Source organism: Macrosteles quadrilineatus, unplaced genomic scaffold, assembly GCF_028750875.1.
Source record: "Macrosteles quadrilineatus isolate MER2022 unplaced genomic scaffold, UCM_ALF_1.0 Scaffold_1__1_contigs__length_201487025, whole genome shotgun sequence".
Classification (NCBI taxonomy): domain Eukaryota; kingdom Metazoa; phylum Arthropoda; class Insecta; order Hemiptera; family Cicadellidae; genus Macrosteles; species Macrosteles quadrilineatus.
Window position 1 is genome coordinate 69,899,030 of NW_026542594.1, and position 26,767 is coordinate 69,925,796.

General features: G+C 36.7%; 1 protein-coding gene across 1 annotated transcript in view; it reads left to right on the forward strand.

Annotated features, from left to right (window-relative positions):
- The window catches only part of LOC128997893 (TBC1 domain family member 14-like), a 121,436-nt gene that overhangs the window by 44,350 nt on the left and 50,319 nt on the right, over nt 1-26,767 (forward strand). Inside the window, exon 5 of the mRNA XM_054423684.1 lies at nt 4,749-4,938. Coding sequence (XP_054279659.1) covers nt 4,749-4,938 — 190 coding nt within the window. The remainder of the gene's footprint in view (nt 1-4,748; nt 4,939-26,767) is intronic.

Below are 26,767 nucleotides of genomic sequence, written 5' to 3' on the forward strand. Positions count from 1 at the left end.
AATTTTCCAAATAAAAAATATTTCATATTTAAAAACAGTTCATAGAAAGAACACCATGAAAATACTGCGTGGAGATGATTATTTAACATGCACCACGATCAGAAACAATTAATTGCTTAGATAATTCCAAGTCATCCAAAGATGCTGATGTCAGGCGAAACTTCCTGAGGACTGTATATGGTTCGAAAAATCATTAGTAGGCCTACCCCCGCGTATGTAAAAGGGGTATGAGGACTTAAATCACAAAAACAGAAGTTTTAGACCATGCACGGAATTGAAACGGGGTGCCTAATAAAACCGAATTTCCGACTCTGACGCCTGATTTTCTTAGCTTTTTGGTTAAAACCATCATATCTTAGTACGTTGTGGAATAAGATAAACCAGAATGCACATTTTATGACATTCATGTAGGGGCATAAAACAGGACTTTTTTGGCCGGGTGAGTGGGATTTTTGTTTTCACAGAGGATACGCGTCCGGTAACCAGACGTGGATTAGGCGTCCGGTAACCAGACGTGGATTAGTCGTCCGGTAGGGGGTCCCGGAACGCCATTACCACAATGATACGATGTTCAGCCATCAGTGTTCGTGGTGTAGTGGATAGAGTGCTCGGCTGGTATGCGAGTGGTCCCCGGTTCGAAACCCATCGGTATCTTAAACTTTTTGTCACAAATTTTGCTTTGAATGTAATTTCTTCTTAACTGTACATCTTTTGTTAGCATTTTCGGCATTTATAATTTTATGTTATGAAGAGAATTGAACCTTCATTTGATTTTTTTCACTATCAGCAGGTTTGGTTGGTTAGGTTAGGTTATGACAGTAACTGCCGGACGCCTAATCCACGTCCGGTTACCGGTCGCGTATCCTCTGCGTTTTGTTTTATTCCAGTGGAAAGACTGAGTTAGACCTAGACTTAATATATTTTACAATTATTCTCCAATATCTCATATAAAGGGTGTCCCAATAAGAACGCCGGATTTGAAATGTTAAAAAACCATATATTCTCACGCTAAATTTACAATATGAAACATGAATCTGAAAGTTTAGTATCTCCGATTAGTAATGGAATATTATGCTGACAAGCCCGACATCTCTTGACTATGTTTTCCATCACTTTTTAACACACTTCCTGTTGAATTCCATTAATGGCACGAATAATTTCCTCCCTTCTGGGATTGTTTGAGGATTATTGGCTAAAACAAGCGACTTTAAATATTCCTAAAGAAAATAGCCTCGCGGTGTGAAATCACACGATCTTGCTTAGATGAATGTGTGCTTCATCGCTGAACAGCAAAGTTTTTAAAAACACGTCATTATCATCTTGATTTCCCACCACCCAGTTAACAAATTCAAGCCATTTTACGGGATCTCTTGGCTTGATCTCTTGTGTGAGTTGAACTTTGTAAGGGAACGTGTGTAGGTCTTTTACCAAAACTCTTTGTTCTGAGCTCCAAGCTATAACTGCTTACTACGCCGACGAATCGATGTTCTTGCGTTGTCCTCTACACTATCATGTACAGCCTCAATATTTTCAAGGGAGCGACCTGCCCGACTGCTCACTGGTCTTGCCGGCTGGCGTTGCCTTGTCCATTACGTTCTTATGGTGGCTAGAAGGGCCCGAAATCCGTGGCCCTCCAATGTGTTACGAGATGATTGCATTGTATTTCAACAAAAGTTATGACCCGTTGAAAGTTAAAAATTAATGCAGTTTATTGAATAATATCAACCAAATAATCTATTAAGAATTTAAAAATATACTTTAGTGTTTATTTTGGGTGGGCCCGGCCCACTTGGCCCTTATGGAAGTGCCGCCACTGGTTAAGAGTTATATTAAGCCAGAAACCCTTAGATTAGAGAAATTTCATTTATCCTCCCAATATATAGGCCCAAAAGTTTCCAATAAGTTACCGCTTTACATAAAAATATTTATAGTAGTACTGAGTTCAGATCCACCCTGAGAACCTGTTTAAAATCCAAAAAAAACGTTTGCTGCGGGTGTTGTATTTTTACAACGTGCATACTGCGCGCCAGGAGCTAGCGTTGTAAAAGTACAACACAGTGTCGTTGTTGGACCAGTTTGAGGCCAGCAGTCGAGCGATGTGCTAGCTGCTTTTGTCGCTCCTGTAGCTAAGAATGCGAACTTGATTTTGGTGTAGGTTGGTACTAAAATTTCCCGTAAAATCCCGTCTGGCAATGCCTTTGTCCCGTTTTCGGGGATTTTCTCTCTTCGAGCCACATTACCAAGACACTGGCTACGGATCCAGTCAGTGCTGCTACCCTTGGGTGATTCAGTGAACTACGTCCACTTTTGGGGTAACGCAGTACAATCACCACTGTTCTTTTGTGATTCGTTAGACTGAAATATTTGAATGTTAATTGTGTTCGCTGATTGGGTGGCGCATGGAGCTTTGCCCGGGTCCTACTGCCATTGTTGAGCGCCTGTTTGACGTATGCCACAGCGAACGTGTTAATAAGTTACTTAGACATTTTTGTTATTCTTAGTTTTAGTTACCCTGTATATGACACTATGTCCTGTCAAATGATGTAATAATATGTAATAAATAAATAAATTAATTAATGGTCAGTGGCGGGCGGATCCAGGCAGGAGGCGCAGGGTGAAAATAACTGCCTGCAATCACGGCAAAATTGTGAATATCTACTGCTATAACGGGGACATCGTTATTGTCACCGACGATCGCGGCTGAATGGTGATTCGTGAACATCTTTCGCTATCACGAGGACATAATTGAGGTCACCTGCATTAGCAGCAAAATTGTTAGTCTTTCACCATTAGTGACATCATACTTGACTTTTAACTGAAATCATCGTACCTGTAATCCCACTATCACGGGGACATGACTATCGTCACCCGTGATCGGGTATAAATCGTCAACATCTCCCGCCATCACGAGGACATCGTTACCGTCTGTGGCGTTTGAGCTACATTTTGGCGATTGTGGTCGTTTGATTGACTATTACGACCAAACCATTTGTGTAGGAAACGACAACTGGATCCCTTTTATTTAACCATAAGAAACAATTTACTGCTAATCACAGGCCCAATGAGCCAATTTTCTTGATTATTAATACTAATTCAACCATTTTAACTACAGTAATATTATTGTCTTTGAATATGTGCAATAATTACCAATCGGACAACTGGACACAACGTGAACTAACATTTGAACCAATATTGATAATGAAAGGTGAGGCTAGGAATGAGATAAGATAGTCAAAAATTGACTACAGAATCTGAAAAAAACAATTATGGAAATTAAGAGTAACTACATATCTAAAACCGTACCTCTCATGGGGCCTTACCCCATATACCCCAACTTCTAGCACACGTCCATGTTCTTCGACATCAGCAACATCAAGACAGAGTCCTAGTTCACTCAACTCACCTCACGTGTTCGCCACGTATGCGCGAGCCCGGTCGTGAGTTGAAGAGTGCCTTCTTCGCGGGACATTTGAGTTGGGTAGATCATGTTGTGGAGGCTGAGCTCCACTTGTCATCTGCGATTGCCAAAAAATCTTAAACTTATCATGCTTATCACGGGAACATTGTTATCATTATCATTAATCCTTGAAGCAATTTGTTGTTTAAAAAGTTGTTTTTCTACAAAACACTGCGGCCCCGTTTCGCTTGCTGCCCTAAGCCGTGGCCTAGTGGTAAGTCCGGCACTGCTAACTTCTATCTCACGTCCGCAACAAAATCCGGAACAATCCTGCCAGCCCTAAGACCATTGTCATCGCCTCTCCCAATTGGGGCAAAATCTTGAACATTGCTGTGAACACCAAAACTCGTTGTCGCCACCCGCAACCGCGGCAAAATTATTGCATTTCAACCAATAATTAGAAACCAACACATTTTATCAATCCAAAATTTTGGAGTGTTTAAAAAAAAACAGTAAACCGACACCCAACCTTAAAAATAGAGGGCTAATTTGAACCCTTATAAAGGTTACTACCATTTTCTGAATATATAGAAAAAGAGCTAATGATCGTTAAGCTAAGGAATAATGCTAATGATCGTTTAGAAATGTCGACAATTTCAGGTATAAATAAAAGCAATTTAAGAAAAATATATGTTTAAAAAAATAGGTGTTTACAAAGGAGCGGAGAGGGAATCAGGAATAGGATGGACTCTCTCTACATACGACTGTAAATACAAGAAGACTTTGACCTTGAGCAGTCATCTCCGCTGCTCCCATCCTTGAACCTCATGCGTTCATAAACATTTTTTCTCAGGAGCCCTTTTCATTGTATTGGCTAGACCACTTTAGTAAGCAAAGCATACCTTTTTGTATAGTGAGGTTAAAACAAATTACATAGCAAACTTAATTTTGCCGCCCCCAAAACTTGTCACCTTCGTCAAACGACCCTCCCAAACCCCCCCCCCCCCCCACAGAGCTGCGGCCCTGAACCCAGCTCATAATGTGCCTTGTTTTGAATACCATAAATGCTCAAATACGATGTTTAATACCATAGCCTCTCTAATACAAAGCCGTGGCCAGATGCGACCCTTGTTAGTGTGTAGCAACTTCGCACCGGCTAGTCTGTTGCCATAGTAATAAATACATTAGGCAGACGATCCACTATAACAGCTGTTTCAGTTTGCCGGGACAGTGGTTTTGCCACTTTTGTCTTGCTGTGGCATTTTATTAGAAGAGGTTATGGTAATACCATAGGGAAAACATTTATTCTTCAAATGATGTATAACAACAATGTTTCTTCCCTATCGTATAGTCAGATGGAGGAAGCTTGGCTCCAGACTCTACCTGTAGTGGGTCTACTGCTAGACTGGAGACTAGGGTGGCTTCTAGCTCAGCCCTCATACAGCTGGACAGGCCTGCCAACTTGCCTGCAAAGAGTGAGGAGGAACAGGCTCGCCACCGGGCACAGTACCAACAGATACTACAGGCTGCTAAGAAGAAAGGTAACTCAGACTAAATGATTATAAAGAAGAGATAGTTGTTAACAAATTTTAGAAGATAACTTAATTTATGAGGTGTTAATTTTTTTTTACCGAGAGGTGTGTAATGTATGAAAAAGGATTATTCATGCTACTTCCAGACTGTTTTTTGCACAATTAAATAGTGGTTGAAACACAATGAAATAACGATATCAAAAATGCGTAAGTCTATCTTAAAAAATATGTAATTGCAATGTTGTAGACAATTAAATTTCCTAAACATTGCAATTACATATTTTTTGCTAAAACGCACCAAAACGGAGATATAGGCGAAAATCTCTATAAAGTACCGATTTTTTCGATTTTTCAATATGGCGGCGGGCGCGGAGGGGGTAGAATTGTGCATTTTGCGGTTTTAACACCTACTTACCATCCAAGACAACATATAAAACATTTAGACTTACCGGACCGTTTGCAAGTTAACCCCCCTATTTCTGTCTCTATTTACTGGACTACTAATCAAGTCATTAATTCAACCAATCAGAAAATAATTTGAACCTATTTTTATATTTCAAAACAAAATTTTAATTAGGCTATATAAAATCACAAGATTAAATTCAAATGCCGCTCGATCACCCCACCTGAGATAAAGATTCATGCAATAAATTATAACACCTGAACCTTTAGAACTATTGTAATAGGCTTAGCCTAAAGCTTTCCTTATTAAATTCATTCCCCACTGATTGTAAACTTTATTGTGAACCCTTATTTTCTTTTACCATCAATTTTGTATTTTAATTAAATAAATTTAAGTTTCGATATTGTACATGGAGTTTCCATTGTATTCTTAATTTTAAGGTTGATTACAAGCAAATTGAAAATGGTTTTACAAAATAAGAACCTTTCCAACCATAGTCGGGCTAAGGAAAGTCCTGCAATTAAAACTCGATCTTACTCCCAAAAGAAGTGTAATCAGCAAAAATTGCATGCAATGACTACTCCTTTAAAGGCAAATAAAGTGGTTAGTAATGATATTACCCTAAAACCTAAAAAAGATATTAATCACAAAGAACAGTCTAATGAAATTGAAAGTAAATATTGTGAAATAAAGGAAAAACTTCTGGAGGCAAACAACCAAATCAAAGTACTTAGTACTTTAGAAGCAATTAAAGCTAAGCTGCAAAATAGTGTGATTCAGGTCCGTGAAGTTAGCCCCCCCCATAAAAGCACTAACAATTAAACTAGTATTAATGGTTAGTGCTTCGTTAGTGCTGGTTAGTGCTTCAACTCCCATCGTTAGTGCTCTTACGGTTCATGAGCTATAACCGAAAAACTGTGGGGGGGCCAACTTCACGGAAGTTAGCCCCCCCCAGTAGTAATATGTGAGCACTAACTTTAAAAACTGTACCAACGGTTAGTGCTTCGTTAGTGCTGGTTAGTGCTTCAACTCCCATCGTTAGTGCTCTTACGGTTCAGGAGCTATAACCGAAAAACTGTGGGGGGCCAACTTCACGGGAGTTAGCCCCCCCCCATAAAAGCACTAACAATTAAACTAGTATTAATGGTTAGTGCTTCGTTAGTGCTGGTTAGTGCTTTAACTCCCATCGTTAGTGCTCTTACGGTTCAGGAGCTATAACCGAAAAACTGTGGGGGGCCAACTTCACGGAAGTTAGCCCCCCCCCAGTAGTAATATGTGAGCACTAACTTTTAAAACTGTACCAACGGTTAGTGCTTCGTTAGTGCTGGTTAGTGCTTCGTTAGTGCTGGTTAGTGCTTCAACTCCCATCGTTAGTGCTCTTACGGTTCAGAAGCTATAACCGAAAAACTGTGGAGGGGCCAACTTCACGGAAGTTAACCCCCCCCCCCAAGTACTAATATGTGAGCATTAACTTTCAAAACTGTACCAACGGTTAGTGCTTCGTTAGTGCTGGTTAGTGCTTCAACTCCCATCGTTAGTGCTCTTACGGTTCAGGAGCTATAACCGAAAAAACTGTAGCTTGTGTTCGACTCAAAGTCGTTTTTATCAAGCTGCTGATGTTGGTTATCACTTGCAATCTCGATCATCAGATGTCCATTAATACCAAATTCTTGTACGTAGGATACATCGCCATTGCATAAAGGCATGGATGATAAACCAAGGTCATGACATTTTAATTGTTCAGGTACTGCAACCGATCTCTGCAGTTTTTTCAGGCACTTTCTTTTTTTCGTCTGGATTTATGCATGTAGCTAGGCTACATGTACTAAATAAATCCTTGCCCCAAGTGAGGAGGGGATAACTTCCCTGGGGAAATATTATCTTTTATTTAAAGTTTTAAAAAATGTGTGGAGTCTAGTCGATATAATTGTGTGGAGCTTTCTTTCAATCGCCTTAAAAATCTAACCTCGTAACTAGAGATTTTCATTACAACTCCAGGAGCATTCACTAACCAGCGCTGACCATTTACACTATTTTAAAAGTTAGTGCTCACATATTACTACTGGTTAGGGGGGGCTAACTTCCGTAAAGTTGACAACTCAACAGTTTTTCTAGTTACAGCTCCTGAACCGTAAGAGCACTAACGATGGGAGTTGAAGAACTAACCAGCACTAACGAAGCACTAACCGTTGTTACAGTTTTGAAAGTTAGTGCTAACATATTACTACTGTAATATGCTAGCAACAAAGAAATCTACAAACTAAACTACAACTTAAGACAGTCAAAAAATTTAAATGTAATTGACATTAGTGATCTTAAAAGGAACCTTTTTTTTACAAATCATGGACAACACTTAAATAAGCTTGGAAAAAGAGTCCTCTCTAGAAGAATAGCCAACTCGACCACAAACCCCAAAACATCAAATGATACTTTCAAATCCATCAAAATAAAGGTAGCAGATATGGGCTCTGTTATAGAACAATATGACAACAGCAAAAATGTAGCCTTTGCCCACTGCATCTCAGGAGATTTTGAAGACAATAAAAACATGAGTAAGGGAGTTGCGGTAGTCTTCAAGGAAAAGTTTGGGAAACCCTCAAGAGCGGACTACTGTAGCAGGAACCTAACATGCCAGAAATCAGGGAATGGACAACCTGTCTATGGACTTGTGACAAAGCCTAGATACTTCCTTAACTCTACCAACTTTGCCAACTATAAGACAACGTATGATTCAGCGTTCCGACAATTAGCTGTGGATTTTAAAACTAGCAACTTGAAGACACTCATTTGCTCGCCCCTGGGCTGCATTCGAGATTGCATTCGACCTGCACATTTTGAGTCAAATTTGTAAAATTTTGTCCGAACCACTGGAGCCTCAGTGGTTGTTGTGACTTCCGATGACACCTCTAGGCAAAGATTGAGGAATGGAGTTCCACATCCTGCATTTGTTAAAATACTACAGCATCTCCTCTGTCCAGATGACTGCACTTTGTCCCACCAATCCCCAACAACAACTTCAAATAATCCAGAGCCTACACCAACAGACCTGGCTTCCTCGACCGTAGACAACTCCAGCCCAACCACTCGGACACAGCCACGCCACCCTGTCACAGATCTTCAGTCTCCTGCAACTACAGTGATTAGTGATGGGGGGAATAATGTCTTTTTAGGGGTGTGAAAATGAAGTGCAAGGTTTGGCTACTGTCAATGAATCTATGATGAGTGATGGTAGTCCGTTTAGGGGATGGTCTCCTTTCTCATACAACCTCACTGACAAAACCTCCTCCACTCCATCTTTAAACTAACAAAAACTGACAATAAACTGGGTTTTGCAAAGAGCAATAAATTTACTGGCTTAGACCAAAATTTGAATAAAAATTCTTGCTTTAAAATTCTGCATCAAAACACGCGTAGCCTTTTTTCTAAAATAAACCAAATGGAAGTTTTAATTGAAGAGCAACAGCCGGACATAATGTTCATAACCGAACATTGGTTGCAATCTGATACCATAGAACTAATCTCATTCTTATCAGGCTTGTATGGGTTAGCTACTGCTTTTTCAAGGTCAGATGAGAGAGGAGGAGGTTCAGCAATTTTTGTGAAAAAAAAATTCAATTTGAAGTTTTAAATCTGGTAGAATTCTCTGAACAAAACATTTTTGAAATTGTTGGCATACACTTGAAATTTTGTAATGACGTTTACAGCGTCATAGGAGTATACAGACATTGACTATATAACACTACTAGATTGAAGACTATGCGGGAGGACGCGTGAACAGGAAATTTCTACAATGTACTGTGTTGTGCACGGTGGATGCACGTAGTACTGACCCCTCTACTTAGATCGCAGCACCGTCACCACGAAGTTCATGGAACCGTCGCCTGGCGCGCTGCAGTTGCTGCCAACTGGACTGGACTGAGCTTAGCGGCGGACTAGACTAGACTAAACTGTTGGACTAGACTCGGCGATGCGGAGTGAACGATTGCCCGCGCTCGCGATGTACTCGGCAGCGGGCGGCGGCGCAGCTGTGTGAATGCGATGTAGGTCATTGCTCCTGATGTAGTAGGCTACTACTGCTGCGCGCGCGATACCGCGTTTTGTTTACTCATAGTCATTTGCACGTACCGTTTGTATGCTTGGTACGGTACGAGTTTATTCAGGAGGGTATAGCAAATCTTTGACAACTTATTTTTAATTTCTCCCCATATTAGTTAGTACATGGATAAAGTATTGTTTACCCCAACATTTTCGAGTATGAGTTTTGAGTGGATATATCCACTGAATTGATGTCTGAAATCACCGAACGATTTTGAAAAATAGTACTGTAGTATGTTGTAACCCTTTAAATTCAGAACAAAATAGTATAACTCCAATTTCTGTAAAAATTACGGTTAAAATTCCATTATAAATTATGGTATTTCAACAAAATATCCCTTAATACAAGAAACAAATCTTAATTTCTAAAAAAACCATGTTTTGATTGAATTAAGTACTCGTATGTAATAATCCTTTTTATTCTTAACAACATCTAGTGCAGCCCCATATTCCGGTAAAAACTACGGTTCAAAAGTTCTTGAAACTTATGTTATTTTCCCATAAAACTATGACAAAACCGAGAAAAGGATTAAAAAAAAAATTAATTCTGATTGATTGAAATTCTTCTGTGATGGTCCTTATAATTCTAAAGCAAATAGTGCAAAATGTATTCATTATAAAAATTGTCATCGTAAAAATCTTTAAAATTAACAACGCTTAGTGAAGGTTAGTAATTTCTTTACTCCAAACAAATAATCGAAAGATACATTAAATTAACAGAAAAATGATTTCTTATTTGCTTATGTACAGTACAAAGAAAACTTGTTGAGTCCAAACTGTTGTTTGGATCTCCCAGACTGTAAAAAACACCCCCGCTGCATAGTCAATGCCCACAGGTACGTGACCGCGAGGATATCTCGGCTTTTGTAAGCTGGGGTACGGTGAAAGTTTACGATCCCTCGTTTATGGCCCTATGATTTAGCAAATGAAGACCCCACATCGGCAGCTACAGACAACCCAATGTATAAAAATATAAAACACCCTGGTCAAAGATTTGGTTCTGCTGTATACAAATAAATGCTTGTTAAATGTGTTAAAAGAAAATATAGGCCTACTCCTACATACGCTGGGGTTCTCGTTATCTGGTTTGAAAAATAATGTGACAAATCTGCATTGCAAAATAATTCAGGCATTTTGCATTACACTTTTTACAAAGTGATGTGATACTTAAACTGAAATAGTGTTAAATGAAATAAAAAAAATGTGTAAAAATAATATTTATTACGTATAACCATGAATATAATTAGTGTAAATAGTAATGAAAAAGTCAAACATATGTAACATATGTATCAAACATATGTAAATATATTTAAGCATTAACTGAAAAGTTAACATTTAACAGATGCTATTTTTCTTGTACGGCAATAACAGTTGTGTTTCAAAGGTGTCTCCAGTAACTCAAGTATATACAACAACGGAAAGTGTTGTAATCATAAACAATACATCTGTGTTCTACTGGTGTTGAGGAATCAAATTAGGGTTATTTAATTGTATAGTACGTAAATACTTTTCAATAAATAAAAAAAAATAAATGTTTGTATTTTAGTCTAAAAAATGCTAATAATTATCTTATTACTAAAATATAATATGATATATTGCTGTATTGGATTTAAGAGTAAAATGAAGACGTTATGTAGTGATAATCGTGTCTGTCTAGAGGTATCAAAACATGACATAGATGAACTATTGAGTCGTATTGGTCATTGTTCAGTATGATGGGTACTTTCCTGTTAAAGGGAACACTCATTATTATCGATGATTTTTTTTTTTGTTTTTTGGATGTTTTTGTTTCGATATATCGATGTTTTTGTTTTCCGATCCATTACAAATTGACAACAACTAACTGATCTTGTTTAGGCTAAAATAGTCTATTATATGGATTAAGAAAAGAAACTGTTCTAAGCTAACCTAACATAACCAACCAAACTTGCTGTACCATTAAAAAAATTTCGTTTGGGTTTGAATATAAAAGGCAAGTTATAAACACGGAATGTTTAAATGTTACAGCAAGTTTGGTTAGTTGTGTTAGGTTATTTTTTTTAGAACAGTTTCATTTCATTAATGTTTGTTGATACTGACTGCACAATATTTTTCGTAGTTGTCAGCTGATATGTTTCAATTTGTTAATATCGATATATCGAGAAAAAAATCATCGATAATAATGAATGTTCCCTTTAACAGGAAAGTACCGTATGGGTACTGTTAATTGTCAAACTTATTTTGGTAATATCATTGACTTTAAAACACTACATTTTATATATGTAGTGTTATATAGTCAATGGTAATATGTTTTATTTTCTATTTTTTACAATATTCAGGTTTTACATTTAATTCGGTAATTTACAATATTCATTCAGCTAGGACCACTTGTCATTCAGCTAGGGCTTTTAGCAGGGTAATAAAAGTTTCTCTTCTGTGAACGCCTCCCTCGCCACTCCTTGGAAATTTGTAATCCCAATCTTGGGTGAGCGAGGTTTCTTTTTCAAAGCGTAAAAGATTAGCATGCAAGAATGATGCAAGTGTTTTATATTTTATTGTTATACGAACAATGGTTTAAAAAATAAAGAATTGTAAACGTTGTTCTGCTGTATGTACACAGTGGAGAAGTATACATGCGAAATGTCAATTCTATCTCTGAAATCACCAAACAAAGGATATTGTTTAGGTAATGAACTTCAATTATGTATGAAACACACTTGTGATCACCATGTTGGGGGTGAAGGTCGTTTCGGATTTTTAATAGTTTGTAATATATTCCCGCTGTTAAAAATTTCAAATAACCATTTTGGTTATTTTTTCCCATTGATTTGTGAACATTTTTAACATCTAGTATTATAAAAGGCAGTGTATTTTGAAGGCTATTTCAATTATACGTTAAGCAGTGTAAATTTGATATCACAATATCAAAATCGTCCAAAACACAGAGACTTTGTACAGTTCCCTACTGGTTTCGTAAACAAATATTCACAAGACTATTGTTACACCATTATTATTATTTGAACTTCATCAATGTTTCTTGTGTTTTGGGATACTCAACGTTTCTGGAGTTGGATCAACTCCTACCGTTTAAAGTAATAATAATTAACAATTAGTTTGCAGTATTATTTCTTAAAGTCCAAGTAATAATACAGTTACATGTTTTAGAACCAAATTAATTATGATATTTTCCCCACTACACAGTTTTAATAGACTTTCCACGTACGAAATTTGTCCAAGTACCGGTAAGGGTAGTTAATAAACCTAAAACGTTCATAAGTCTTCATATTGACTACATCGGTTTAACATTTTTAGCGGTTGCAAAAAATGGATGTGATATAGTGGAGACAGACTGACTCTCACCACCACGTTTTATAATACTGTAGTATAGATACATATTTTGTAATGAGAAAGGATGGAGTTCTGGTCTCTGGGGACATCGAAACGAAAAAGTAAATCGATCACAGGCTGAGCCCCTATGGCGATAGTTTATTATAAATATAAAATTGGCTGATAACGGAACTAAAGAACATGTAACAGTTATATCACACTTCTAAATTAAAACTGAGGCTTACCATAGGCCTATCAAATATTTAACCCCGTTTTACAGCAGCAATGTCTCATATTACTGACACATCAACTGGTGCCTGTTTCCCTTTAGCAGACAGATGTTGTAAATCATAGTGTAGCCAAGGGGTTGTCGGGTATTGTGTGAAGGCAATGCCCTTATACCCGAACTGAACGAACGCTCTGCCACCCCCCATGTTCTGTCATTTCACTTTCTCTTTTCTCTGAGCACATTTTGCAGTTTTTATTTGCTTTGGGCGTTTTGTGTGGTCGTTATTTCAAGCTCGTTCACTAGTTTCAAAGTGTTAGGTGGATGTATTCTACTATACTTAATAGATTAAAATTTAATTGTGATATGTGGATAAATCAATTTATTTATTTATAAAATATCACACTTTCTTAATTCCAATTAAATATTTTATTATAAATTCTTACAACAAAACATTTACAACATGACGGGTTTGATTACGCAAATTTGTATTTAAGTTATTCTCATCGGCGTTTTAAATTTGATTAGATAGGAAATTGACACATATCTACAGGACATCTTTTTTATCAATCAAATTCACTAACCACTAAAATATCACGATAAATATTAGGATACGAGTCCCTGTCTAATATCTCAGATTCTTAGCGAAGCAGTTAAATTAATGATCAGTCGCGCTTCACTTCTAACAACACGAATTCGAGGCGAGCGGGGAGCGGATGTGCAGTTCCGGCAAGTCACGTGGGCGCGGGTAACATGGCTCAGCTGTCGGCTGTCTGTACATTCACATTGCGTCGTAACAGCAGACAGCACTATGTTTTCATTGCCCGCCACATCGTGGCAGCACCTACTGGTCGGTGACGTCAGCGCTATGATCGCCCCTTCCCGCCAGAGTGTGCTGATTGCTTGTTCACAACCAAATGCATGGGGCTTTCAATCTATAGTGTTATATAGTCAATGATACAGACCTCCAGGGTCTAATATAGACCTATTTATAGAAAAAATATCATATTTTATGGATAATTTTGCCTTACATCAAAAATTGATTTTCATAGGAGACTTCAATGTTGATGTGCTTCAAAACTGTAGTAACAAATTTAAGCTGATGACATTTTTAAATGAATTTGGTTTAAAATATCTAATAAGAGAACCTACCAGAGTAACACCATTGTCTAAAACATGTATTGATAATATCTTTGTAAGCAATAGTTTGTACATAAGTAACCATAGTCACTGTGTTATTAGATCCAGTGTATCAGACCACTATGCAATTTCAATTACCATTATGTTAAAAACAAAAATAACAAACAGCACAAAAATTGTTAAAAAAAGAATTATTGATACCGTAAATACAAACACTTTTATTTACCACTTAAACAATGAGTCATGGAATTGTGTATTTGGTAGTCAAACAGCCAATGAGATGTTTAATAGATTTTTTGCAGTTTTTTCCTACTATTATGATCTGAGTTTTCCTTTAATAACAAAGAAAGTAATAAATAAAAACAAGAATACAAGTTATTTCTGGAAAAGTAAAAAGATTTTAGATGCAAAAAATATGTTATTTTTTTTGGAATCTGTAATAGCTAGTACGTCCTGTGGTTCTGACATAAAAAGGCTTTACAACTACCACAAGTCGTGCTACAGTAATCTGCTCATCGAGGCTAGAAAAGAACATTTTAACTCTAGAATTAGAGAGTCAAACAATATTAGTAAAACCACATGGAACCTTATTAATCAGACCTAGGCAGAAAATGTAATTTGAAACCAAAAATAAGTTTGAAAATAAAGGAATCAGTGATACAAAACCCTGAAATTATTGTAAACGAATTTAGTAAATTTTTTTGTTCTAAATCTCAAACATTGGCTAGGAGCTTTGACAAATTGAAATATAAGTTTTTAGGATCTAGAGTTTTAGAAAGTATATACCTAGAACCAACTAATGAGAGGGAAATCTTGAATATTGTTTAACATTTAAGAAACACTCAATCCGTTGGTTGGGATGGAATTAGTGTAAAAATAATAAAAAGTTCAATACATACAATTTTGAAACCTTTAGTTGTCATTGCCAATGATATGCTAGAGACAGGTATTTTCCCAGATCACTGTAAAATTGCCAAAATTGTACCAATATATAAAAAAAGGGTTCCTGTAATTTAATAGATAATTACCGTCCAATAGCCCTTTTGTCAATATTCACAACAATTTTTGAAAAAATTATTTACAGAAGGTTTTTAAGTTTTTTTGAAAAGAAAAATATTATCAATAAAAATCAGCACGGTTTTCGTGAAGGTAAATCAACAATAACGGCAATTTCTGATTTCCTTGAGACTATTATTGAGGCATTAGAAAAGAACAACTACACCTTTGGGGTATTTTTGGATCTCCAGAAAGCTTTTGACTGTGTGAACCCAACCATCCTCTTTGATAAGCTGGAAAATTATGGAATTAGAGGCTCCGCGCTTGAGTTAATAAAGTCCTACATGCTAAATAGAAAACAGTTTGTTTCAATCAAACATAACGATAAAGATTTATTTTCTAACCACATAGAGGTGAAACTAGGGGTTCCCCAGGGTTCAGTCCTAGGGCCTCTATTATTTTTAATCTATGTTAATGACATAAATAGTGACGACACTGGCAAAACTATAACATACGCAGATGACACTTCTTTAATTTTGAATCATTCAAACTTAAATACTTTGAAAATCTCTACAAATATATTTACAACTGGCATAATCCGATATTTTAATGAAAATCGTTTATCAGTAAATATAGATAAGACAGCTTTTTTGAATTTTTCAACCAGAATGTTAAGTTTTGACCCTAAAATTTTAGTGGAAGAAGATCAGGTCATAGATATTGTTCCACAAACTAAATTCTTGGGTCTCATGGTAAACAGTTCACTGAACTGGAATGATCATGTAAAATACCTTAGTACAAAATTATCAAGGTCAGTTTTTATATTAAGAAGATTTGGTAAAGTATGTTCTATTGAAACTTTGAAAACAATCTACTACTCATTTTTTTTATTCCAATTTAACGTACTGTATCGAAATATGGGGATACACTACCAAAACAAACATAAATCAACTTCTAGCCATTCAACAAAAAGCTTTGAGGTGTATGGCGGGACTGAGCTTTGGGGATTCTTGTGAGGAAACTTTCAAAAATCTTGAGATTCTTACCGTTCCTTGCATAATCATTTACCGAGTTTTAATATGAAATGAAATCAACTTTATTCATAATTTGCAAACATGTGCACGAATGGCGTCATTACATTGGATCAAAATCATAATACTTAATCCTAAAAAAGTACAAGACATAATCACTATTGAAAATGTTCTTATTCTAATATATTATGTAGAAGGAAATATTCATTCTTTGAGTATATATTTCAAAGCTAACATCTTTAAAACAACAAATGAACAAATTCACTCATATGACACTAGAGGTAAAAGTAACATCCATATCAGTTGGCATGACATAAGGCGACAAGCATTGGCAAGTATTTTTTATGCTCCAAGACTTTGGAACCATCTACCAAATCAATTTCAAAATTTCCCTCTTAATTTTCTTTAAAAAGAAGTTGAAGAAAGTTTTAATCAAGCTCTGTTTGTTCACTATAGATGAATTTTGGCTAGTGACTGAAGATGAATTTAATTTACTAATTATAGAATGTTAAAATATGTTATAAGGTGAAGAAGTTAAATTGTGTTAAATTATGTTTATGTTTAGGATTAATTGACGAGTTAGGAGATACTAATGTACCATATTATGTATTTTACTAACAATAAAGTTCTTGTATCTTCTTGTATCTTGTATCTTATATGATATAAAGAACAGACTTAATACAACATCCCCCCTCAAGATGTCCACATCTTTATGAACCTCAGTACCGCTTCGGTTTCTTGATGGACCTTCCGTAACGGGTTACTGTGCCAGCGCCTGGACGATCACGTGAGTTGCATGGACGATTAAGGACCATGGATGAACAGTTTGAAAGAATACCATCTCCTCCGTAGTACAGTGCAGGAACTAAGAGCTTCCGGTTTCGGCAAATGGTTCTCTTGTCAGTTTCCACAAGGTAGGAACGTGGTTTGTTCAATTTCCTGACTACCTTACCGTGTCTACGTAGATCTGTGATCCATACCGTGCTTCCAACTTCTAATTCACCCCACTTGCTCCACGTCGTTTGTAAAATTGTATCTTGTACCTATTCTGGTACTTATTCTCCCTCTCAAAAAAATCCTTTTTTTCCACAGGATTTCCGACCAAAGTAGATGGAAGATTGTCTCTTAATGTCCTTCCAAACATAAGTTCAGATGGGGAAAAGCCGGTTTCAAGAGGTGAGGTCCGGTAAGAAAGTAGGGCAAGTTCAAATTTATCCTTGTTTTTCTTCATCAGCCCTTTTGCTACTTTCTCAGCCATTTCCCTGATGGTGTTGGGGACTACTTCTGAATGTGGAGAACCCCCACTACTTTGCAAACATTTTAAATTCACTTCAGTCAATATGGTGAAACTGTGTCCCACTATCTGAATAAACAAGTTGAGGAATTCCAAAACGTGAAAATGTGGAACTTTACTTCGGGTTTCCTTGACTTCAAAGTATCTTGAGTAGTGATCTATGATAACCATATACCACTTGTCTTCGTGTTTGAACAAGTCAACAGACACATTTTGCCACGGGTAGTCCGGGACAGTTCTCGGAATCAATGGTTCTAGTTAAGTTCTGAATACACACTGGACACGATTTGATTTTCCTTTCTATTTCTTGAGAAATTCCAGGTCACCACATGGTTCCCAAAGCAGTTTTCCTTTTTTTTGTGATTCCCAAGTGTCCACTGTGAAGCCTCTCGAGCATTTCCGCTCGTACTGAGTTATTATCATCCGAGTTCCTCGAAGCAATAACCCATCAATACAACTTAATTCGTCTTTCACGTTAAAGTATTCTTGAATCTCATTTGGTGAACTTGATTTTCCAGGCCATTTGTTTAAAATTTCCAACTTAAGTTGTGCACAGATTGGATCTCTCATTTGTGAGTGAAGTACATTTGTCACATTTTCATCTGTAGTGTTTATACTAATAAGACCGATTTTGTGGATGAAGGCTTCCACTTCTTCTATCAATTCGCCATCTTCATTAGCCGGAATAGGACTTCTTGATAGTAGATCTGCTATGGCGAGGTCTTTTGCTGGGGTCCAGGTAGTATCTCATCATACGCATTCGAAATCGCTGTAGCCTCGGTGAGAGCTCGTCCAAATTTTGTGTTTTTAAAAATTGAGACAAGCGGTTTGCGGTCGGTCTCAATTGTGTATATTTTACCCATCAGGAAACATTTTAAACGGACATTTTCCCATGTGCACGCAAGCACTTCTCTCACAATGTTACTTTAGTTTTCTTCAGCAGGTGTTAGAGTCCGAGATATATATGCCACAGATTTCTTGTTTTCTCCTTCAACTTGAAGTAAAACCGCTCCAAGACCTTTTTTTGAAGCATCACAAGAAAGAATTTAGGGTTTTTGTTGACCGTAAACAGTCAAACATGGCTCTGATAATAAAATCTGTTTTACTGTGACAAAAGCTTTTTCTTGAGTTGGTCCCCAAAAGAAATCGTTTTTAATCTTTAAAAAGCTCGTAATTGACTCCAAAATCTCACTGCGGTTCAGAATAAATCTTGCCAGAAAAGTGATCATGCCCATGAATCTTTGTACTTCATTAGCATTACTTGGAGCTGGTAAGTCCACAATTGCTTGAACCTTGCTTGGATCAGGCTTGATTCCTTCCTTAGACAGTACAAACCCTAAAAATGTCACAGTCTTCTTGCAGAACTCCGACTTCTGCTTATTCAAGGTGATTCCATTAGCTTGCACTCTCTCTAAAACGGCTCTAAGACTCTCGTCGTGTTCTTCTTTCGTTCTTCCCCATATCAGACAGTCGTCAATGTGCACTGAACAGTTCTTTGCCCCTTCTAAAGCTTTTGACATGCGGCGCTGAAACTCTTCAGGAGAGGACGTAATTCCAAAAGGTAACTTACGGAATTTATACCTTCCGAAAGAGGTGATATATGTTGTGTAATCTTGTGATTCCTCTGCAAGGTTCAGTTGCCAGAATTCGCATCGATCTTGCTGAAGTACTCGGCTCCTGCAATCTCAGCCAATGAAAGTTCAATCTTTGGAATAGGATAAAACCGACGTTTCACACTGTTGTTGAGTTTGGATAGGTCTACACAGATCCTAACCCCACCTCCCTTTTTTGCGCAAACTACCATTGGTGCGCACCAATCAGTCGCGTGTTCAACTGGGACAATCACTTTCTCAAGCATATCGACTTACTGCTCTTTCACCTTGGTTTTTAAAGGTATTGGTTCAACCCTGGGGGTAGATATAGCGTAAGGAACTGCATTCTCATTCATTTCAATCTTGTACTCTCCTTTCATATTTCCCAATCCAAAAAGAACCTATTTGAAATAAATTAGGATACTTAGTAGCCCAGTCAATATCAGGTGACTCTACAGAAAAAATCCTCTTCTCCAGGTTCAGCTCTTTACAGGAACGTCTGCTAAGAAGTGGAACAGTGATCTCCTCAGAAATATACGTATGATCATAAACCGATACACCCTTATGTTCAAGCTTCAGCCTTAAAGTTCCCAAAATATTGATTCGTTCTTTCTTCTTTGCGCTGAACACATGGGATTTGCACTTTCCTATAGGCAGAGTCTTAATAAATTCACCGACAATTCCTACTGGAATCATGGTTATATCAGCTGCTGTGTCAAGTTTAAATTTTATAAGACCTAACTCTTGGTTTCCACAGCTTGCTTTTACCTCCTGGACCCAGGCTTTGTCACTGTTGTCTATATTCCCTATGAAAATCTCAGGAACCTGTAGATATTCATTGTCTGAATCTTGGTGTTTGATTTCCTTAGCAACGTTTTTGTTTTTCTCATCCACTTTTTGCAAGAGAGACAGCATAAAAAAAAATGTCCAATCTCAGAACATTTATCACATTTGGCTTTCCTAGCAGGAGATTCGGCCAGTGATCCGTGCCAGTTATAACCCTATTTCCTGCACTTTTTTCTCATTGCATCTTCGATGAATTTCTGGTCACCAGCTCCTTCAGACCGATTTGTTTTACCGACTTGTACTACCGTGCGCTTGTGCTTGTACGTCTTATTCACCACAAAAACATAAGTATTGGCGAGTTCACGTTTTTGGCGTTCTAGCTCCTCGTGTTGGCACACGATATTAATTGCTTTCTCCAGAGTCAATTGAGAGTCCAGCTGAAGTCCATCACTTAGAGCCTCGTCTTTCATACCAATAATGAGGACCAGAAGCACCATATCTCATCGTTCAGTTCAACCCATGCACACGTTTTTGCAAGGTCATGCAAATCTGTTATGAACTTTTCAGATGGATCACTCCCTTGCTTATGACTCAGAAATTTTGTTCTCTCATAAATTATATTTCGTCTTGGCACAAAGTATTAATTAAGGCCCTAAGAGCCTCGTCATAAGTATTCGGTTTTGGTGAAAAGGAATCAAACATATCTTCACTCCTACTACCCATTGTAAACAAAAGTACGTCGATTTACCGAGCGTCAGAAGTGCTATCTAGACCGCAACCCCGTCTGTACCTTTGAAAGCGATTCCTCCAGGAATGCCACTCATTCGTAGTAAAAGAGAACGTTTCTGGAGTTGGTAACATCAGATTTATCATCGGAGTAGGATTACACATAACTGCATTATTTTCTCGGCTTGTCTGTCCCAATGCAAAACCTCATGAGTCATCTTCAGTCTTTCTAGAATCCCTTACTGACATGTAGTTGAGTTCACTTTGGGGGTCGTCCTCCCCGTTGTCCTCATACCTTTGCCTCCGAGTATTTCGTTTTTTTCTGCCCTTACTTGACATGCGTGGTTTTAGACTTTGTTTGATAAAAAATCCACTAAGCTGCCACGATGTTCTATTTCTAATCCAAGAATATTAATCACACATCTTGCTTCAACAAACTCTATTTCAAAACTAAACCAATCTTAACAAAAACATGTTTACAAAAATCATCTGACAACAAAACATATTCAAACACAAATAAATTATATGATAAAAAGAACAGAATTAATAGAACAATAATAAACTGAAACGGACTTATTAAATCTGTGCCAAAATGCATGACTGGCTGCAGGAACATTTCTCGTTCCCACAAAGCCCCCAGCAGTATTTTTATTTTCTCTCAGCACAGGGGTTTTTGCTGAACACAGGGTTGACTGCCATCGTGCTTGGGAAAAAGGAATGAAAGGCATTGAAAGAGTTGTAGATAAGTTTAACTTTTTTTAATGTCAAATTCAGACGAGCAGACCGAGTCCAGCCACTTGCCATAATGAACAATGCAATGAAAGTAGAGAACGATTTCTTACCCGTAAACCCCACCTCATTGTTTCAACATATCAGCGTCGATAAGAATTTGATGAATAATTAGAACCCTTCTTCTCCTACAACTACAACCATACTCTTTCTCCTACGACCTCTACAACTCTTTGTCCTACCACCATACTCTTTCTCGTTGATTGATAATAACGGTTTGCGAAAAGGAACCAATTCAAATCTGTATAAAGCAGTTGTCCCCGTTGAAAACTAAGCACTTCCATGGTCATGTGCAGTATTTTATTGATGGTGGGCTCCTTACACAAAAGTGTATGGCCAGAGCATCAACCTTGCTCTAAAATATGCAACAGATACATAAAAAACAAATGTGGAGGTCAGACAAGTTGGTTTTGACGGCTACCATGAACATCCGCAAGGTGGAAAAAAAGTTCCGTTCCGAACGATTGAAAAGAGCAATGAAAACTACTTCTGCAGACATTCTCTTTGATGAAACTACGACCAACCCCAACCACAACGAAAGAAATCTCCTACCCAACCCTAATAACAATATGGGAACATAAAGCATAGTAAACATTAATTACCATGACAAAAATAACGAAAGAAGAATGACAATCTGAAGAATGGCGATCTCATAAAATATATCTTGGAAACAAGCATCTGAAGATGCGGACACATTGATTGTGACAGAAGTGCTGTCATTGGCTAGCTCTAATGGAAACGTTATTGTTGTTGGAGAGGGTGTTGACTCAATGATTATTCTAATCTGTTTGTGTAAGGAAAACAAGTTTTCTTTTTAAACCAGAAAAGGGCAAAACCTCATCCACAACATACTCCCCACTCCTTGCTTTAAAGAACAAAACTGTTGCGGATAATATTTCAAGGGTCCTCAGTTTCTTAGCTTTGAGGAAGCCGTAGAAGCAAAAGTGAAAGGAATAAGTTGCTGTTTCTCTCCTCTCGGGCCCACCCAAAGAAGGGATGGATGGAATGGCCAAGCTTCAACCTGAAGAGAGTGAATTACATGAAAACCAACCTATTGCTATTCATCAGATTATTACCTACCATTATTTGAAAAAAAAAAATTGTCACCATTTCCCCCAATTTGATCTTAGACATTTCTTTCAGGTGAAGCTTGTTGCCAGTGGACATTCTAGTTTGTTTATTTTTTAGGTGCGTTTCAGTTTATTATCATAATTAGTCAAAAATATCGTAATATGAGTTGTTTCCACGGAAATCTAATGTAAAACGGCACCATTTAGCATTTTTTTTTTATATTTTTGGTACTTCTGGCCATTTTTAGTGTACTCTAGTGGCATAAGGGTTTGTCGTAGGAAGAAAAATTACACATAAAACTTGTAGTAAATTTTGTCTTCTTTAATTTTACAAAACAAGGTTCTTTTCAAAACCCATAACTACTGAGATTTAGCCCATAAACCTAAGAAAGAGAGACAGAACTTTAAGGTTTTTCGCAAAATAAACAATGTTCCGGGCAGATATTAGTCAGCAAACCTCATATTCGTGTTCAGCGACCCAAAAAACATGAATATAAGTGGTGATTAAGACTGTACATAAACTTTCCGCTAACTGCCACTTATATTCCTATTATGCCTAGGCTATACATGTTGTTTAGAAAAATACAATTTAAATTTTAACAGCTGTTTCATTAAAAAGTGTGTAAAATTAATCCATATGGTCATAATTTAAACAAATCTGGGGAGTGCACTTTAAAGGCCTCTGGGACAGAGCCCCAAGGAAATTTACCAAGTTTCTCTTTTGATGGCTTATCTACAGATGAAGACCTTTCTGTAGACACCCCTATCAAGTTTCTACGCCCAGCCGTTCCCTCAAATTAGCTGTGACAAAAACCTTGTTTTTTCCCATCATAAGAATAACATGGGAATGGAATTTTATAGGCCACTTGGGCAGAGCCCCAAGGAAATTCACCTTGTTTCTCTTTTGATGGCTCATCTACAGACCAAGACCTTTATTTAGAGAAATATTTTGAAGTGGGCGAACAATGACAGATTTCCAGTCAAAAACAAAAACTGATTTTCTGTCATATCAAGTGGTCTAGATGTGATATCGGCAACATAGTTAAAGGCACCTGCAGAACTTATAGGAATATTCACAAAAAAGTTGTTTATCGTGTCGAGACTGATAGTTATTTGATGTAAATTGTCAGACTTGCCGATACCAAGGTTCTTAACTTTGGTCCACAAAGTTTTGGAGGATTGTTTCTGCTAGAAAAGATGTATAATAATACCTAGCTTTTGAGTTTCTGATCTGTTGTTGGGTTTGATTCCTGAGCCTCTTGTAACAGGCCCAGTCATAGCTTTACGAAATGCAGCATCTCTATTTTTTTGAGGTTGTTGAATAAATACTTTCCAGCTTTAGAAGATTTTTTGGGGAGCATATGTCTAGTTTGCCTGGGCTAATTTGTTTCTATTGAAAATGAAAGTTTTATTTTTTTTCATGAAACCAATATTATTAATTATATACCTAGCCTATGTTAAGATTTCTGTAAAATTATTTGTAACCTATGTATTAATGTATTGACTCAATTCATGTATGTACATACAGACGGAATAAAAATTATTGATTCTGACTGTGTTTCATGTTGTTATAGGTAATGATATATGACCCATAATAACATGGACTAGTGTACATGTTGCTCGAATTCGAGCAATTGCAAAGTATTACAGGAGATATTTCCAAACGAATAACAGTCATATTTACAATGAGTTTAAAGAGTCAACTCAAAGAATACCGGTGTGTAACTCATGGAGATACTCACGATGTATATACAGTAGGACCTCAATATCTCGAATCTGAAGGGGTTATGATAAAAATTCGAGTTATCAAGTTTTTCAAGTTAGTGAGGTTCGAGTTATGAAGGTTCCATATGAAAAAGTTCGAGATACTGAGGTGTTGGGGTCTGACAGTGATGTTACGTCATGGCCTTTATAACTCGACTTATACATGTTAAACCTTAATAATCGAACTCAAACTGTATTTATACGTAACTTACTGAAGAGTAACTTTGGAAGCAAAATAAAACAATTTGAATGCACATAAAGTACTGTATTTATTATTTGGCAATAAGTTTGATAAAGTACATAAAAAACATATTAAATGACAAAAAAAATAGTTTAAATACTGTACAAAACAATAATACAGTATATATCATCCATACACGGAACTACATTTACTGTGTATAATGTTTGATTAAAGCAAACGTTAGTCAACCTCTTTATATGTACTGTAAAAACAAGCTAGGTACTGTAACAACAAAAATACTGAATAGGTACAATACTGTACATACAAAAAGTATGTAGACTGTAGAGTGTAATATTTAAAGGGAAAATTCTAGTGTGATTAAAATAATAAACAAAATGCATCGTAATGTAGTTAAGTACTGAATCTACTTTGGCAAAACGGGTAAACTACACTGACTACAGTGCCTAGCCAAACAGACACGGGAAGCAAACACAGGAAGTTTGATTTTCACGTTCGACAGGAATCACAACTGACTTGCACTGTTATGGCAAAACTTCGAATTATTGAGGCACATTCATGCGAACTTCGACTTATAAAGGTAAACTTCGAGTTACTGAGGCTCGATGACGGGAAAATTCGAGTTATAGAGGTAGAATGTTACTGTTCAAAAGTTGTTAAAATTCGACTTATTGAGGTTAAATATTTAGAAACTTCGACTTATAAAGGTACTTTTAACATTATGATTAATGTGGATTTCAAGGGGATTTAAAAAAAATCGAGATATTGAGGAATTCGAGATATTGAGGTTCGAGTAATTGAGGTTCTACTGTATAACAGTAATCAACATTTACTGTAAATATTGTATCATATTTCATAACCTGGTATTGCTTTTTAATGCTTTCTACAAATATTTCCTGAATTATAGCCATATAAGGTTGTCCATGTTTATCTTCGTTATTGATAAACCTAAAGCATTACGGCCGGTTTTCTCCTTCTCAAAATGCCTCGCTGTACAGGCAACACAGGTCATTATGATAGAGGGCCAATTGAGAACGAAAAATCTTTTTGGGGTAGTGTTAGGACGCATTTGTAACCTAATAGTTGAGATTGTCCAGGGTCAGGTGCTGACTGTGATGAGTTAAGCCATAGAAAAACCCATAGATAAAACATGGTTAGTCTATGATAAAACATACTCCTGGATGTTTTATCTATGGTTAAGCCTATTACGTGCCACTGTTCTGTAGCTGCGGTGGTTATCACGATTACGCCTCCTGTCTATGTTTCGTTGTCGAAGGAATTTAAAAGGAAAAAAAACAACAAATAAACATATTATAGCTACACAAAACAACGATAAATGCACAAATTTAAGTTACAACCATACTAACACGTTCCGTCTTGGGGGTTATGTTGACACAAACTCAAATAGTGAATAAATGTACTCAATGCGTTTCATTGAATTGAAAAATAAATTTTATTTTTATTTTTTTTTTATTTTTTTTTATGTATTTATTCACAATCTATTCTATACTAGAATAATAAGTAAATTTGATAACCATTTTAACATGGGTTAGTTACACTCCATCAAGTGCACTAACATACAAAAACTTTTAAAAAGTTCAACTAAAAACGATTTGGAAGGTCTATTGGATTAACTCTTTCGAGCCTATATGTAGCTTCACTATTGTCGAGGAGGTTAACTGCCAGGAAATTTGGATGGGTTTCTAATTTTCTTTGGTATTTTTCACTTCGTTTCTTTATTTCTTCTTTAACATAGGGTAATTTTGTATCTTGATGAATTACTTTATTTGTGACAAACCAAGGTGCTTGTAAAATTTTTCTCAGTGTTTTCGATTGAAACCTTTGAACTATTTCTATGTTTGAGTTGGAAGTGGTTCCCCAGAGTTGGATACCGTAGGTCCAAATAGGTTTCAATATAATTTTGTATAAAAGTAATTTATTTTCAACAGATAATTTTGAATTTCGACCAATGAGCCAATTTAGTTTGTTTGTTTTTAAATTTAAATGAAGTCGTTTGTTCCAAATGTGTGAATGCCATGTAAGCCGTCTGTCGAGATGCATACCAAGGTACTTAACTTCGTTGGATTGTGGAAGCATGACATTATTCAATGTTACTGGGGGACAAGTTCTTGTAGACATAGTAAATGTAACTTGAACAGATTTTGTTTCATTTACTTTAATTTTCCAATTCTGTAGCCACTGAGACAAATCGTCTAATGCAGCCTGAAGGTTTGATGATGCCAGAATAGGATCCTGATTTGATGATAAAAAAGCAGTGTCGTCTGCAAATGTTGCAACCGTAATACCCTGAGTACTTGGAAGGTCATAAGTGAACAAAATATACAAAATAGGCCCAAGAACACTGCCTTGTGGTACACCTGATTCAATTTCATGCACATCTGTAACTATATCTTGATATTT